Raw genomic sequence first — 19261 nt, 5'->3', positions numbered from 1 at the left:
TTGAATCATAATAATTTTATAATAAAAACTTAGTTCTGATCCAATGAAATAACTTTTTAGCGCCTTTTAGAATAAAAATTAAAAATCAAGTTTTACTATTACTTATCGAGCTTCTGAACTTCATTTAGATCCTCTCATCGCTTAACGAACAAACAGCGACCCAATGTGAACAAGTGGCACAGAATTTTCCGACCTTATTCATGAAAACTACAAATGAAAGTTTTTCAAAACAAAACATTTGTTCTTTTAATCTTTGTCGTTTTCTCATTTTTTTTTTTCAAAATAGGTCGTTTTTTTTGGTGTGACGTAGAAAGTATTCACGCGTAAAACGTAGTGGACAACAGTTGTCTTCAAAAAAGAACAAAAAATCCTCATTTTTGCATACTATTTCTTAAATGTTTTGTAGAAAACTTTTTTTGTTAATGAAAAACCAAATTAAATTTATAAAACTAGTTTTCGTATGGTTTAATGACCAATTTAACAAGTTATCATCTTTTTATTCGTTCGCTTTATTCGGTCAAAATTAGACAAGTGAAAATTCAAACAGAAGAAAAAACTAAAACACACCCGTAAACAAAGTTGTCACCCACATTCAGTGGTTCGAAGAAAAACATTCTAAGCTCTAAATAATGACACTAAAACAGGTCAAGATAAGCATAATTTGTCGTCTTCGTAAAATGTTGAAAAGATAGAACACATTATTGAAACTATCCGATTGTAATTCTTTCACAAATAATTCTTCACTTGAAATGAAACTAGAAGCACTTTCTCGTACATATATAAATTGTTTCTTTTGAATGTGTTCTCAAGTGGAGTTTTAAATTATTTTTTTTTGCATGTAGCTTCGGCAGCGAGTTCTTCAAAAGCGATAACTCAGAGCTTGGGCAAAAATTGGGAGTTCAAAAATCAGCATGCTGGCCCATGTGAACAGTGTTCCTCCAATCTCCCCCCTAATGTTAACTGACAAATCCAAGAAGTAAGACCTGCATGTACTTCTGATTGTCTAAAAATTAATACTTTGAACCAAGTGAACTATACAAATTGGTTGGGGGAGGGGGTTGGGGAGAAATTCAATTCACGTGGTCCGGCAATTTGTAATAAGAACCAGGCCACAAAGATTTCTGCTGCTTTATAGAAAAAATTCCGTTTTTTTCTGCTCAATGAAAGTTTTCATTAATCATGCGTTTATTGCACAACAACTACTGAGAACAGTGTAGTTAAATATTGTATCGCAAGTGGTTCGAAGCGCCGTTTTTCCTGTGCGTTAGTTTTTTCTGGTGCCAATCATCTGGCTCTGGCCTTAAAATTAATTCTTAAAGCACGCAAGTGTTGAATTCAGAGTCCAGAATAATTTTGAGAAGCAGATAAGAGTTACATTGCTATTTCCGGGCACAAATTTGCGCAAAATTGAGCGAACTCCAATTGGTCAGATTTCAATTATGTAACTAGGAAATTTACCATGAAGTGAGCCAATAGGCTTGAAAGATTTTCAGATTTGTAATAATATAAGGCTTTTCTGTTATATTTGCTGTAATACAAGCTATTTCACTGAGCGTTGTGGCATCCAGGTTGTTTAAGGGCACCTTAATTTTTCTTCTTTATAATTTCGAATAAATTATTGCTAAAAATTTATGATTTGAACTTACTTCAGTTAAATTGTGCCATATTACGCAGTTCTCTTAGCGATTGTTTGATATTAATTTTGTGCCGTTCTGCCTTCTTTTTTGATATTTCTAATCAAATTTCAGTTTAACGAAAAAAATCTTCAAGACGTGTGCTAAAACGATCGTTTTCATTCAGAAGTTATAGCTGCAATTCTATTTTGCTAATGATCAACTACTATACGTTCTTTTGAAGCTAGCGAGTTGTATTACTTACTATTTCATATCTAATTTGTCCATAACTTAATTCGAATTTAAATTTATTTACACTTATTATTTGAGTTAAAGCAAAAACAGCTGTCGTAAATCAGATCGACTTTTGATCTGGTAGGTTCGAGAGAGTTATGTATCAAGTTTAAAATTGAAAAAAAAACATTGAATACAACAATAATTTTTGCAAAAAAGCCCACAAGCTCAGAACTTGCTTCGCTTCAAGCTTTTAAAAAAATGGTTTAAAAAATAGATGCTGAATGAACTGTAGGAATGTATGAATTTTAAAAAGCACTGTAGAAAATCTTAAATTTGTTCAGATATTAAACAAATTGTCGTTTTCTATTTGTGTGAAATTTAGAGGGGGTGGATTATTTATTGTTGGAAAAATACGTTTTGAAAGTTTTTCAACATTTCTCGGCTAGATTTCCAAACTTATGTTGTTACTTCGTTTCAGATTTGAAAGGGCCTCGATTTAGTTGCTGAGAGCTTTGTGCGCTTTTAGCTGGTCATTATCGAGAGCTACAAGAGTAAAAAAAAAGTGCACAATTGAACACTGAGACTTCACAAATCTGCTGTTTTTTCTTGCGTCGACAGAGAAATTGAGTTATATGCGCATTTTAATTGTAATTTGAAGATCGGACGTTGAACGTTTGGACCGGTCGATTTGACGTCGCTGTTGAAATCTTGAAGCCGCAAGCTTGCCAGGAAGATTCATTTAGTGGGCATATCATTATCACATCTGTTTTGCTATACCGTCTGATAAGCACATTTTCAATATCAAAGAGTTGGTTGAAGGCCAAATTGTGAAAAAAAATTCTTATTTGAAGGAAGTTTTGAAGAAAATTGCAACGATATTTTTGTTGTGCTCTTGTCTATAAGAAAAAGAGAGAGATGGCTCAGACGGCGTCGCATCCTCCGAATGCGATGGGGGGATCCTCAGCTCCTGGGGGAGTTACCCAAGGCTCAACTGGGGGACTAGGAGGTGGTGCTAATAACAGTAACAGTGGTGCGACCGGGGTGTCTAACAACATGGGTGCTAATTCCAACAACAACAGCAACAACAACAGAGAGACGGGGAGGGGAGACCAAGCTGTAAGTTACAACTATTTTTTTCTGGATATAATTTTTTTTCGTTTAAACCAGTGGAGTTTAGTGCCTGATAATATATTTAAAAATCAAATAATACGGAAGTTCCAAGTTCGAAAGTTGATTTTGTTTACCGTTTGTTTACACTGTCTGTGGAATAAGTAGCCTATTGTTTTAATTTAAATGGGAAACCATAGAGGTTACGAAAGTTATAAGCTTCTGTCTTAAAAATCTTTTCCTGGTATTTTTTTAAAAACATTTTTTGGGTGTTTTAAACGGGTACAAGACTTTCGCCCAAGTTTTTTCTGAAAATTCTCAAATAGAGTTGTGATTCTTCATTATGCCGAGTTAAAGACATTATGAACGATGTGGAACCTGATCTAAACTATATTTTATGATTGGATAAATTAAATGTTTTACCAATGTAAAGTATTTAATATTAACCAATCATGATCCATCTAACTAACAACCCACTTATTTGTAAGTGCTGAAGTTACTTGTAATTTCAGCACCAGAGAGATTTAAATTTAACTTAGAAATTAGTTGGACTCTCCCGAGCACTTCAGCAACCGCAATAAACCAGTATACCCTAGATCTATTGAGCCTAGCAGAGACTAGTTAAACAACCTGAGACTAGATAGTATAAGAGTAAGATTAGGATCGGTATTAGACTAAGAAGTTGCACGAATCTATCCGGCCGAAAATAAGATAGCGTGACGAGCAGACGGTGTACCCTATCCGAAATTACTCTATGAGTTACACTTCGGTCCTAACTCATCTGGTGCGACCATAAGTCTCGAACAAGACCTTACTAGATTAGAATTAACCAAAAATAGATTAGAAATTAGACAAAAACATTTACAAAATGTTATACGACAATAATTTAATTGAAATGTCTCTCCGACTCAATAGATCAGAGCCAATATTCCGAACCATAACAGAACTACCCGGAATTGGAAGAAGACCTCGAACCAAAGACGACATACGACAAAGTAGAAACTTGCCGTATAGTTATATGATAGTTCGGCAAAAGCCAGAACAAACTTTTATATTTCGAATACTACTTGCAATGAATTTAGATTTCCATTTGCAAACATAAAACCTTGAAGTTACTCTTCAAAATCATTACAGGCGCTAAACAAAATTAATATTATACAATAACGATTGATAAAAAGATCTAAGATCGTTTTCCTAAAACTCTGCAGTATTATACAAAACATGTTTGAAAAATATTTATTGGAAAATAAAAATAAAAATTAGTAGCATGACAATAAATGGTTAGTAATCATAAATCATCCTGTTGATCCAGCTTCATCACCTAAAACATAACAGCAATCATCAACTCACTAACATCACAAAACACTAAATCTTTCCTTTACACAAATTTAAAACTTTATAAAAACTTAAAGTCACTTAATTTAAAACCAGATCATCAAGGCTTATCCTTGGATCTTAAATCATTTTCTACTTAATTAAAATTTAAATTTGATCATCAAGGCTTATCCTTGGATCAAACAGAACAACTTTGTTCTCCCCCACCCACTTAATTAGTGTCTAACGACCTCAAACGTCGATTCACTACCCAACCCTTTCTAAAGACCCAAGACTAATAGAACTTTTTAAACAAAACTAATCATTCAAATTAGAATAAACAGTGAAGAACTTCGGTTATTCATCCTTCACTTGACCCCCCCTCTTACCAGACCCAGGATAAATCTTAGACTTAGTAAGTTTAAAATAGTATCTAACGAACTACTCGCGTTCTAATTATACCTGAACCTTGTGGATCGATTTACTATTCTCCAACCCTTGAACACAATCACTACCCCTAAGTAAGATTAAGTAAGTTAACACCTTAGCTTATACTAGTCACGAGAAAGTAAAAATCATTCTTCGGAATCGATATACTTTTCTCTCCAACCCTGAACAAATAGACCCAGGTTAAGCTAACCAAAAAATCGTAAGAACTAACAGTTTAGGAAAATAGAAATCATTTAACAACCCTTTGCATCCGTCATTCTAAACCTTATGTCATTTAAAAACCTAGGAAATAAACAAACAATCGTTTTACACAATTGTGAAATAGAAAACAAAAAATACGACCTTGTAATCACACCTCATACACAAACAGTTGGATACATTCGAACAAAACGACAAACACTAAAGAGAAAAATAATAACTAAACAAAGACAAATAACACGAAAAAGATTTTCAAAAAATCGAAACGCATTTTCAGAATCAGAAACCAACAGTTTAGACGAACTTTACAAACTAAAAGAATCAATAGATAAAAATTGCCCAATACACGATCAATTATATTTCTCTGACTCAGAAACAACTTCAAATTCATCACAAAGAGGAAAAAGAAGAATAAAAAAGCAGTACAAACACAAACCAGTACATTTATACAATTGGAATCAACCAATTCGACACATTAATAATTACATATTAACAGTCATCGAACGAAAAAATGAGCTCAACGCACACTCCAGGTGAAGAAACTCCAGATGATGATGAAATCTTTCCTTTTATAATAGATGCAGATACCGATAGAGGACAACACATATTTTGTCAAAATTTACTCGTAAATTTATTTGAACCCGGAATTAGTCCATGTAAAACAGAGTTCCCCGATGTAAAAATCAAAAGACAAATCATAGATCACTATCTAAAAGATATATGCAACATAACACAACAGTATGGAATCTACTCTATAGAATTCACTTCCCCAAACCATAATAATAGAACATATACTATTCAAACAGACGATCTTGATTTAGAATTTTCAAAAGTTTTTTCAGAATATATAAAAAGCATCCAATATCATAACTCACAAAGAGCAAACTCCATATTCACCAATGAAGTTTTCGCAATAATATATAGTTATATTTCGATATTAGAAAACGAAATCCCAATAACAAATGTCTCACCAACAGAAACATCTAAACATTTAAGAGTACGACATGAAATCACACTACTCTCTAGTTATTTAAACATCATTAAAGAAAATTTCACGAAAGACGACGTTTCACAACATACCAAACACGATTTACAAAAAATTTTGGCATGGTTCATAATAGATTATTTCACACACAATATTGATTTAATTGCACAAGCAAGAAAAAATTTTAGACCCCAAAATTCGAACGATGATACCGCTATCACAGAACAATCAGATTATGTTTGGGACCCCGAATGGTCTCATCCCGCATTTATAAGCTTTCCACAATCAATCTCAAGTCAAGCAATAGGTACAATATCTTACATAAGAGATTATGTAAGAGTAATACCATTAACAATTGATGCAACACCATTAAACTATAATACATTTTTACCCGATACACAAAATAATAGTTTAAACTCTACAGTCATACACAATGAAAACCTCAATGGAACTAGGAATCTTACTCAACAAGATATCCAGACACCATCACACTTCATAAATGAAGAAATTGTACACACAACAACTACACAACAAAGTATTTCACCAATACGCCCAAATTTAACAACACCAAGAAATACAAATCCTTCACAAACACAGGTAACCTTACAATCAACCGTTAAACCTTCGGTTGCCCCTAAATATTCACATATGGATTACCAAACATACAGACCCATGACAATACCATCAAAGACACGCAAAACATTCACTAGAAACAACTTTGCAGACCATAATTATAATTATACACATCCATCAAAAACAAATAATCAACCACAAAGAAATTTTAATCAATATACAAAACCTCGAAACTGGGATAACCCAACGGCCCAATATAATTCCAAAAATTTTCAACCAAATCCTCCACAGGATCGCAGTGAAAATTACCCATTTTTTCAACAAAATAAAAATAAAAAACAAACATCTTATCAAATGGATTATTTATCCTCAGATGATGATTTCTTACAACCAGATATATTTGCACAAAATACTCAAGAATATCGTAGACAAGGAATACAGAGAACACGTACAAATCATAGAAATTTTTCTCCACAACCAATAGATGCACAACATCAACAACCAATTCAACAACAAAATCTAATTAATACACAATCTTTTCAACCAATTCAACAACAAAATCCAATGACTGCACACTCGTATCAAGCATCACAAATGCAAAATGAAATACCACTCCCATATTATCTCCAACAACATGAGATAACAAGAAACCAACTTTCAAATTTTTCTCAAATGCCAAATGCAGCAGAATCATTACAAATGACAATGAATCCATACCTTATGGGTGGATCATCAATAACATCAAACAAACCTTTAATGGTTTTCACAGGAACAGACCCTGAATACTCTGTAGAAGATTATTTAAATGCAGTAACAGCAAACCTGATTTTAAATATTGGACCTGAACCAATTAATACGCCACTACATCAAAATTGGATACATCGACGCACAGCGTTAATACAAACAACCTTAGATGGCGCAGCCCAAAAATGGTTTTCAGTACTACCTCTAGAAATAAAATCAAATTGGAAAAGATTTACACAAGAATTTTCAAAAATGTTTGACTCCGAAAGAAACAAACAACAACAAAGAGTTTTATGTAATGAAATTCGCAGATTACCAAACGAAACCATCAAGCAAATAGCAGTACGAATCGAAACACTAGTTCGAAAAGCATACTCACTAAATACACATGACTATAAAAACACAAAGATGACAGAAATCTTAATGATGACCTTAACACCACAATTAAGGAAAATAGCAATAAAAAAGAGAGCATCCCATCCTTCTTCAATTCGAGAACCCGATTTAGATTTTCGAAAACTAGTAGACAAATTAGAACAAGCAGAAATCACGATGAAACTAGAAGAAACGGAAAATCTGAAATTACAATACGTTAACAAAATTGAAACGACTCCCACTAATATTAATAATATACAGGAATCAGAGACAGACCTCGTTGAAAAAATCACTGAAATACTCAATATCTACGAAAAGAACCCAAACTTTAAAGGCAAACCATCTTTCAAAAAATGGTGTAATTATTGCCGACGATACGGACATAGTATTTCCGAATGTAGACAAAAACAGCAAGATAGTCAAAATAAACCTCAAAAATACAAAGAACCAAATAAATCATTCTATCAATACATGAAAAAAGATCAAAATCTACCAAACAAAAATGTATACAGCAACAACAGTTCAGGAAAGCCACTTCCGAACAATACAAGTTATACAAGAAATCAATCCCCATATAACTCAAGTTATAGAGGAAGATCACCAGAACGAAGAAATACACAAAATTCATCACAAAATCACTACAATAGACCAAATAGCAGAAATAACTACTCCAGATCAAATTCAAATACACAACGATTTGTTTCTAGATCTAATTCCCAATCGAGAAATAACTACTATCCAAACAACCAATCACGAAATTCATCATACAATAGGAATAGAAACTACTCCTATAATCGAAATAGAAGTTATTCAAACAACCGAAATCAGAATTACCCGAATACTCGATCAAGGAATAACTCATATAATAGATCGAACTATAACAGACCAAACAGCAATTATCAAAACAGATCGCGAAATAATTCACAAAATCGACACCCAAGTTATAATAATCGTTATAGAAATTATTCCCAATCACCACACCGGAATAATAATCACTATAATAACTCTAATAATCGTCATAGAAGCAGTACACCTAAACATCAAAGACAAATCAATCAAGTACAAGCTAACCCAGAAACAACATCAGACCCCCCAGGTATTGATGACACAGTAACTGATACGTTACAACTCAATCAAATAAACTGTACATCATCAGATTCAGAAAGTGATACTGAAAACACTCTTGCTATCAATATGATAAAAGTCGAAAATAACTATGAATCTGTCATATATGAACAACCCTTTCCATCACATATATATGAAAATCAATCAGAATTTCTTCAAAATTATTACACTACACCCATAAATTCCACACCAACGACACAAGAAACAAATGAGATTAACACTACAAATCAAACCAATAAAAATACCAAAACAAAATGCTTGAATACAAACCACATTTATCAAAACATACAAAAAGAACAACCCAAAGAAAAAATTTGGACAATACCATTTCTCTTAGAAAGCCCAAGAAATAAAGAATTTCAACCACCAGACCTTGAAATAGATTTTTTAATTGATTCAGGAGCAGAATCAAACATAATAAACATCCCCACATGGAATGAAATAAAATCCTTACACCCAAAGCTAACACCTCTTGAAACCTCCAGCAAACTAGCAACAGCACAAGGATCAACACTGATAAACTACGGAAAAATCCAATTATTTCTCCTCCCTACCAGAACAATGGAGCAAAGCAAAATTTTAAACAAGCCATTTAAACAAATATTCCATATCACTGATATTAAATATAATATCATTGGAATACCATTTATTTCGAAGTATATACCAACAATTAACATCCTAAACAGTAAAATATTAATCAAAGATAAATATACAAAAACAAAAGAAACATCCCTAACATTTTTTCAAAGATTAAATAAACAACCACCATTCTTTTCAAAATTCTATCCAATATATAACCAACAAAGAAAACACCTGAAACCACTATCAGGAAACATCTATAATTTTTCAATCAAACAAGTTCACCAATATGATAAAGAACAAAACAAACAAAAATTTTATATGTCAGATTTTGAATTCAAACCTATTCATAAATTTTTCAAAATCACAATCTCTTCAATAAAATATTTGAAAAATTCGAATTCAGATATTATTTCCTTACATGTTTATAACAACACACCTTACCAAGTAACATTACCTTTAGGACTTTTAGGATATTGTGAAACCAACGCTACAATATCACCAATACACGAAAAAGCTTATCGCGTAAATAATATACTCCAATTACTAGATATTTGCCAATCTACAATTCTTAATGAAGAATTATCTATAAATAATATAATAAGTAACGAAAACAGAAATACGGATTATTTCACAAAAACTCCATATTTCAAACCTACATTCAACATAAGTACCTACACAGAGGACCAACAGAAATTTTTAACAATGTTTAATTTCCAACATTCACAAATAACACAAGACGAATTCGAAAAGTTAGCCAAACAGCTAATTAAATATTCATCAGTCTATGCAACATCAAAATTCGATGTTGGAAAAATCAGTTCATCACTACATCTCCCGTTAAAACCAGACGCAGTTTTCAAAAAACAAAGAGCAAGTAAAGTACCAATTCACTTACATGATAAAGTGAACAGATTACTCGATATTTTAGAACAGTACAATATTATATCACCAGTTAATAAAGAAGAACAACCAAAAGGCAACACATTCATCAACCCCGTTATCATTCTAGCCAAAGGAGAATCATTAAAAATCGTTCTCGATGCTAGATACCTCAATTCACTTATAGACGAATCAAAATGTAATTGGCCCATTGAACCAATACAAGTTATTTTAACAAAAATAAACGGCAAATACTTTACAACCGCCGATATGAATAGTGCATACAATCAAATGCCACTAGATGAACAATCACGACGTTTAACACAATTTGTTATCGGAAACCAACAATATGAATTCAACCGCTTATTCTATGGAATATCCATAGGACCAGCAGCATTTTCAGCTTTTATGAGCAAAATTTTTAGACCACTGATACTCAAGAAAAACGCAATCACCTATTTAGACGATGTTTTTATGCAATCACAAACAAAAGACGAAATGTTCAATGTTTTAGAAAAATATCACCAAATACTTCAGAACGAAAATCTGAAGGCCGCCCCCGATAAATCACACTTCTTTTTGACAAGAGTTAAATTCTTAGGACATAACATCGAAAGAAAAACAATCACTCCACTGAAATCACGCATTGACGCTATTCAAAAACTTCAACCACCAACAAATAAAAAGAAAATCCAAGAATTCCTTGGAATGTTAAACTTTTTAAGTAAATATGTTTATAAAATGCAATTATATCTACGACCATTTTACAACATCCTTAGACAACAAAATAATTTTGAATGGAATACAGAACATCAAACACGATTCGATGAAATAAAGAAACTTTTAACTGAACAAATTTCAAACACAATTCCAGATCCTGATCAACCATTTTATGCAATGTGCGATGCTTCGAACTTTGGCATCGGTGCAGCACTATTACAATCACATAATGGTACAAATAAAATGAACCTCATATCAGCAAATTCTCGATTATTCACTCAAGCAGAGCTACGACTCTCAACTCTAATGAGAGAATGTACAGCCATAATATATACCCTGACAGAATATGAATTTCTGATACTTGGATCAAAACATCCAACAGTTCTATTCACAGACCATAAACCAATCATCTTTCTCTTTACACAAAAATCTAACCCAAACCACCGAGTTTACAGATTTCAACTAATTCTAATGAAATTTCCAAACTTACATATAGTTTGGACTGCAGGAAAAAATCTTGCATTACCAGACACCTTAAGTCGAAATACACCACCTGAATTACTTACACGAAAAACAACAGTTGAAATACCCAAAAACATAAAATTCTACCTTGCAGAAAACGAAACATCACCCCGATTAGAATGCAAATATGCAGTTAAAACGGATATTGAACAATCACAAATAAATAATTTACAACATTTTCCACTTTATTTAGATTGTCAAAATAATCATTATGAAGTTGATTTACTTGGAACATCAACTTTCAAACCAATCCCATATTCTCAATGGATAAAAAATAACACTCAACAAAAACGAACAAAACAACACCTGCCTAAGAAAGACCATTTTCCACTAATTGAAAAAGAAGATTTAACTGATAAAATAAATTTATCAGGACCACAAACAAATGATTCAAAATACACAATAAATCAAGTTTTTGACCTTCACGACCCACTTGATACAATACCCTTATCTACATTAGAAATCGAAAACATTTTTCTCCCCCCAACAGAAACAATTACAATTTCAACACTGAAACAATATCAAAACCTTGACCCAGTAATTCGACAACTGAAATCATGGCACAAATATAAAACTAAACCTATCAAAGCAGATTCAACCATTTTAGGAAATAAAACACTCCTCCGATATTTTCGAAAATTCAATAATACAACAATTAACGAAAACACAGACCTTCTAGAATACAAATTAAATGAATCTACAGTTCCATGTCTCCCTTTAAGTATGATTCTTATAGCTTTTAATATTTCACATACACAAAATATTAAAGGACACTCTGGATCAGAAAAAACATATTCAAATTTTATACAAAATTTTTACTTCCCAAATGCACCAATCTGGATAAAAGTACTATGCAATGACTGTATAGTATGTCAACTAAATAAACCTTACCCAAATCAAAAACAAATAGCACAAAAACAAGATTTTAAAGGACAAAGTTTGTACTTTAACCATCGTATCTCATTTGATACTAAAGGACCAATTTCACCCTCATCAGAAGGAAACTCCTACATTATGGTAATTGTTGACGCATTCACACACTATGTAGCACTTAACCCAGTACCACATTGTAATGCTTATTACGCATACACAACACTCTATGAACACTGGATAGCAAAATTTGGACTACCAGAAATTTTAGTCACAGACAATGGTACAGAATTCATAAATAATGAAATAATAACACTATGTCATTTATACAACATTAAACACAAACCACGTACATCTCATGCACCTTGGACAAACGGCTTAGTCGAAGGTATGAACCGTTCATTACAAGAATATCTTAGATGTATCATCAACGGAAATGATACAAAATATACCGAATGGTCAGCAGATGTAAAATTATTTCCCTTAGCATATAATTCACAAATAACGACAACTTTAGGAATGTCACCATACGAAATGGTTTTTAACCAAAAGCCACGCAAACCAATAATGTTTACAGCAAATTCTCATAAAAACGCACAAGGTTATTGTCAACCAAATAAAGACTCAATTTGTTATAACCTACCTTTACATACACACGATGAAGATCATTTTCATCACCCACAAATTCTTAAACTAGCCTCCGGTACACACACCGAATGGATTTTAAATAGAGATAAGAAACACAATGAAATTTACCAAAAAATAACGAAAAAGTTATTACAAAGACAAAACATAAATGAACAAATCAATTCACGTTTTACACCAGCCTCCGATTTAAAAATTGGAACATTTGTTTTAATACCTAATTTTAATACTCAAAAAGGAATTTCTAAAAAATTACAACCCCTCCGAAAAGGACCCTACCAAATAATTACAAAACCCACTGATGTCACATATAAAATTACCGACTCAAACAAAAAAGAAATCGTTCAACATCGAAACAACCTATTACCTTATTACCCAAAAGAATACGCACTCCGCGAATTAACTCAATTATATTCTTTCACAGGATTAAAAATCATTCAAAATGAACCACATCTGAAAAACACAGAACAAAATGATAACCCCACCGAAAATCAAAACACAAAACCAACCGCCACCAAAAACAATACACAAAACCATAAAGAATCTCCAAAACAAAGAAAAAATAGAAAAATGACCGAACAAATAATACCCCAAGAAGAAATAGACAAATCTGAACATAGAAAAACAACAAGACTCCGAAATCAACCACGTAAAAACTACAAAATGTTCATCCCCCAATCTAAAATATTAAAGAAAGTAGAATTTAAAAAGTAATTTTAAGATTTTATACTTCACAATCTTGAAACCCCCGTAACATTTTTCATTTCAATTTTTCAAAATAACATGCTCACAAGTACGCAATAATTCTAGTTCAAAATAGACCAATAGGATTCATCCAATCCGCCACTTTCTCTAACTCAAACTAAGATCAATTAGACGAATAATCTAGAACTCCAGGCACATCTCTAACTATAACTTTACAACCTCCAGGTCAAAAATAAGCAAACCACTCCAACTTGACAGCTAAAATAAATATCACCATAATACCGTACCCCTCCCTTATCTAATAACCCAAAGATCAACAATATTTCCCCAACTCAGACCACGAATACCCCCAAAACAAATTTGATAACTTAGCCTAAAGTAACAAAATGAAGATTTTAATTAGCGTAAAGTATAAAAATCTCACCATACCCCGGATCGTTTGACAAACAAAAATAAAGAAAAAGACGACCTCCCAGTCACCATGAAAATTGCCCCCAACAATTTTTTACAAAACTCAACCCACTTGTCAAAAAACTAATAAATAATTCGACCACACTAGAAAATCGCCTCAAACAGCAAAAAATATTCGACCAAGAGATCATTTCTTAAATGCTCTTCTCTCAAACAGTTGCTCAAATACTTATAAATTTTAAACATTTTTTTTCAATACTTGAAGCCTTTATAATATTTCTTTTTGATATACTTGAATTTTTTCTAATAATCCTAATCATTTTTTGTAACATTTTTTTAATTTTCTATACAATACTCGAACTATTCCTCCAACTTTCCAAAACCCTTGAATATATCCACAGGTACGATTTTAACAACTTGTCTAAATGATACGAACAATTTTCAGTAGAACCGATATTTTTTTATTATTTGTAATTTTCATAGCATTCTTATCATCCCTCATTTTGACCATCTGTAAATGTATAAAGAAAGCAATCCTCACATTTGCCCTAGCAACAGTCCTTCTAATTCTTTTTTTGGAAGAATATTATAATAAACACAAAATTTCTCACTAAAGTAACAATTCAAAAATCCATCAAAAATTGCTACCCAACAGTCACAAAATCAGTCTTCACCGACATCATCCCAAGATAATCCAACACCACCTTCAACTACTCAAAATCCTCAAACATCTACACGAATTTCTTTTCAAGACAATCCATACACTTTTGAAGAACGGCACGCTCGTTTATCTGAACCACTAGAACCAGTTCAACGACAAGCATCTCTAAGTGAACCAACATATAATCTTTACCCAACACTACCACAAGAACTAAGTAGAATACGAAACCTTAGTCAAAACCAAAACACAACAGAAATCAATAGACAAATTATACATCCTCGACGAAATAGAAATTTTCAAACTCCCCGAGTTCATTTTGATATACCTCAATCCCCATCACAAACCACTCCAGAAAACACCACTGGTATCACACCAGAAACTCCTACACTTTTTTCACAACGTAGCACCTCAAGCTTACCATCAGATTACTTAGGTTCAACACCAACATCTGAACAAATACGTGAAAATCCTTTTAACCCCCCAAACCTAACATCACGACTGCCATATTGGACTACACATTCCTTTACACAAGGTGAACCAAATTTAGTCAATGACCCCATAGATATTTCTACGGATACAACAACATCCTCATCACTTCCAGAAACATTATCACTACCATCAACACCATCAATAAGCCAGTTTTCACCATCACCCTTTAACTTAAATTTTCCAAATAATCTCGACGCCAGATATCGAGAACAATCATCAATAAATATTCCTTTAAGATTAGATTGGAATACATTCACAGCACCTCCACCATTATTTGGACAGCATCAAGAAAGTAACCGCCTTCATAACTGGGCACTTAATAGATTACAATATCGCCAAGATATTCACAACGATATCCGTGATCACAATATTCAAATACTCCAACAAAACAGTTTACAATTAAAGTTTGAAATCACAGTTAAATTAAACAATATTACACATTATCCCTACCCATTAAATCCACCTAACATAACAGCTCAATCACTACCACCACCGTTTATAACTACTGAAGTAATATATAAATACGACAGATACACCAAAAACACAATTGGTTACATTACATTTTATAACCCATACTCAGGATTATCATACACATGTATATTCTAAAATTATTAATTTTTCTTCAACTCCCTTTTCTAGTAACCTCAAATCAAAACATAAACCCTTCCCCTCGTACAGGACCACAAGATTTATTAATAACACATTACGATTGTGAAGAAAATGAACAAAAAACACTACACAAATATGCAATAAATCAAGTATCACAATGTGAAACAGAACCACAAGCTATAGAAACCACAGATATAATAGCAACACTCTATTCAAAAGCCCGAGCAACAACAGTTACAGGTTATAAATTCACAGCGACATTTTCCGAAAAGAAAGTACATTGTTCACAAGTCTCCAACGGCAACAAAAACTGACTTGACCATGAATCATTCTATCAAAGTAATATAGAACGTCTTTTACATCTCAATCCCGACGATTGTAAAAATGAATTACTTAGACTAAACATCACACAAAATAAAAATTCCCAAAGAAAATTAGTTAATTTTCAAGTTTTTTCAGACTCTGTACACCAATCACAACTTGAAAGACACCAAGGACATATAAAATTAGACGAAAAATACCCGTATAACGGCGCACACGGACGATTAACCTATGACCTACATGATAAACATTGGATACCACACATTGGTATAAATAACCCATCAAACTGCAAAGCAGACACGAAAAATAAAGGATACCAAGAAATAATGTTTTTCGATTGGAAAATACAACTCGAAAAAATACAACTCACACGAGATTTATCTGATAATACAATGATCTATCAAGGAATCCGACTACCTTGTAAAAATGATCAAGGATATTGCGACCCTACAACAAGAACACAAGCAACAATTGTTTGGTTCCCCGAAGATACATGTACAACATTTCAAGTAGCAAAAATACACGCTCGTATGATAAAATTTCACGAAAAATATTTCATACAATCAATTCCTTATGAACAAGTCCATCCATCACGCAAACTAAGTTCCGATTTTAGAAACATAGACAATATAGAAAATAAATTGACACGATTTCAAATATATCAAGAAACAGAACTTGCATGTAAATACAGGAATCCACTTCACAGAACACAATACTCTGAAATATTAGTTGAATACGAAAAAGGATTCGACATGACCACTGGAAAAGTAAAAATCGACCCATATGCCACAGGTCATCCTCTAAACGAAGGAACATCCTATATACCAGTTAATTTTGAAAAAAGCAACGGACAACCTGGTGGACATCTAAAACCTTATGACACCAGAAGCACACGCTTACAAGAACTATCACTAATGAATACTACATATTTCGGTAATATCCACTATGATATTCATTTGGATATGAAACTAGACTATACAATTAGCCGCATTTTTCAAGAAATGTCACTCTCCGAATTAGAAACACTACACCAACTATGCGAATTAGAACGAACACAAATATTACAATCACTTGCACTAGCAGTATTAAAAATACCCTACGCAGGATACTTATTATCAGGAAATAGATCAAATTTTTTAGACTACGAAGGAAACATCTTATGGTTTTATACTTGTACTAAAAAAGTATCACCACTATACGTTTTTGAAGATAAACGATGTTATAAAAGAATCCCTATCTTTTATAAGAATAAAGTACATTTCGTGGATACACTTTCACGAAGAACCTATTTCTGGGATACCGCAGTCCCATGTGGATCAGAAAATAGCCACAATGTAGTACAACTAAACCCTGATGAAAATAAATATTATCTTCTCACTCCATATCCCACATTAATGCAATCACTCAAAAAATTTTCACCAGAAAGCATTCGCGCTATCGCTCGAAACCCAAATATAGATTTACAATCAATAGGAATCTATTCAAAATCAGATATTCAACATCACATTAGAACACAACAATTCCAAGAATTATTAACACAAATGGACACTATACAAAGACAATCAATTGACCAAAACTTACGCAAACTTGCAGAAACCGCAGGATTTGCCGATATCTACACGCAAGACTATAGCGGATATTTTAAAGACATTAAAGATTATATATATCTAAACGGCGAAAAATACCGTCCCCAAGATATATCACCAATTAACATTTTTAGCTTTGTTACACTCAAAAATGAAATCCTTGATTTTCTAGGATGGCCCTACTACATCTTAGAAAAATTGACTATTTTATACGCAATGTTTAACTTTATTGGATTTCTTTTCTCACTCTTAAAAGGAATCTACAACACATGTGCTATACACACACAAGTAAACAGACAAGCAAGCGTAGCACGCATACTCTTTGCAGGATTTTTTGGAATCTTTTCTACATCTATAAGCAAAATTCTTTTAGACGCACAAATAAAAGAATATAACACAAAAATAGCAACACGACAAAATACATACGACGAAGAACATAACAATGTAGACATAACGCCAACGGCACCACAATTACCACCCCTACCAAATAACCATCCACTATCCCTAAGATACGGTGATTTGTATCTTAAACTGTTTAAAACACACGATCTATATCAATTCTTAGACGACGATCGCTTCGCTAATCCACAAATCACCGAGAAATTTTTCATCAAGACACCATATGTATTTACACTAAACATCTTCGACCGAAAGTTTGATCACATTATTTCAGAAGCACTAACAAACACACAAGCATACGAAAGTTTTAAAGAACGCTTCCAAATCTTTTCACTAACCTTTCATTTCCTTGCACCACACGAAAGAGATTTGCACTGCTCACATGATATTATGTTGCGCACTAAACAAACACATACATACAGTTACTATCGTTTCATCCAAAATCACTTTGACCTCCACACACCCTCTAGACAACCACACCATCGTTTTCAATTCATCAATTCAAAATACACTTCACCGTATTTCCTAAATTTCACATATTGTATTAAAGACACTAACCTCCATGGTATTCTTCGTAATTATGACCCCATAACCCAAATGTACATTTTCTGCCCCATCACCAAGACCTTCAACGCCGAAGAATCCCGACCCTTCCTTATCCCGCACGAGTTTGTACAGCCTATAGAAATCCCAATTTTAGAATTCATCCACAACACGAAATTTAACCACAAATTATATAACTTAATCCAAAACACACCTAATGAGTTTGCAGTAGGCACTGAAGAACTAACCACTATTAAGGCACTTCAATTGCTTTGGCCACTACTTCAGACTAAAAATATCATCCGCATTCTAGCTAAACTACTAACAACTTCAGAACTAATTCACGACATCTTCCCCCACGGTTTTTTCCCCGACGACTAACAGGTAAGTATGAATTAAATGATATCACTAACTAGTTAAAATATTAAAAACTCACCATTCTTTATTCATGTTTTCTTTAGATTTTTAGCCTTCATCCTAGACCATCTGAAAAATTCACAAAAGAAAAATAAAAAATAGCAAACTTCTTCAAAACTGTTTAAAACCCTATTAAACTTTTGCACCAACAATTAAATAAATATAATACCAATGCAGTAAA

The 19261-nt window shown here is 32.7% G+C and overlaps 1 protein-coding gene across 1 annotated transcript in view; it reads left to right on the top strand.

Annotated features, from left to right (window-relative positions):
* The first annotated feature begins 2305 nt into the window (after positions 1–2305).
* The window catches only part of LOC134854444 (myb-like protein AA), a 33050-nt gene continuing 16094 nt past the window's right edge, over positions 2306–19261 (top strand). Inside the window, exon 1 of the mRNA XM_063870695.1 lies at positions 2306–2966. Coding sequence (XP_063726765.1) covers positions 2766–2966 — 201 coding nt within the window. The 5' untranslated portion in view covers positions 2306–2765. The remainder of the gene's footprint in view (positions 2967–19261) is intronic.

Source organism: Symsagittifera roscoffensis, chromosome 9 (genome assembly GCF_963678635.1).
Source record: "Symsagittifera roscoffensis chromosome 9, txSymRosc1.1, whole genome shotgun sequence".
NCBI lineage: Eukaryota > Metazoa > Xenacoelomorpha > Acoela > Convolutidae > Symsagittifera > Symsagittifera roscoffensis.
Note: the sequence above shows the minus strand (reverse complement) of the source record. Positions and strands in the feature narration are given on the sequence as shown.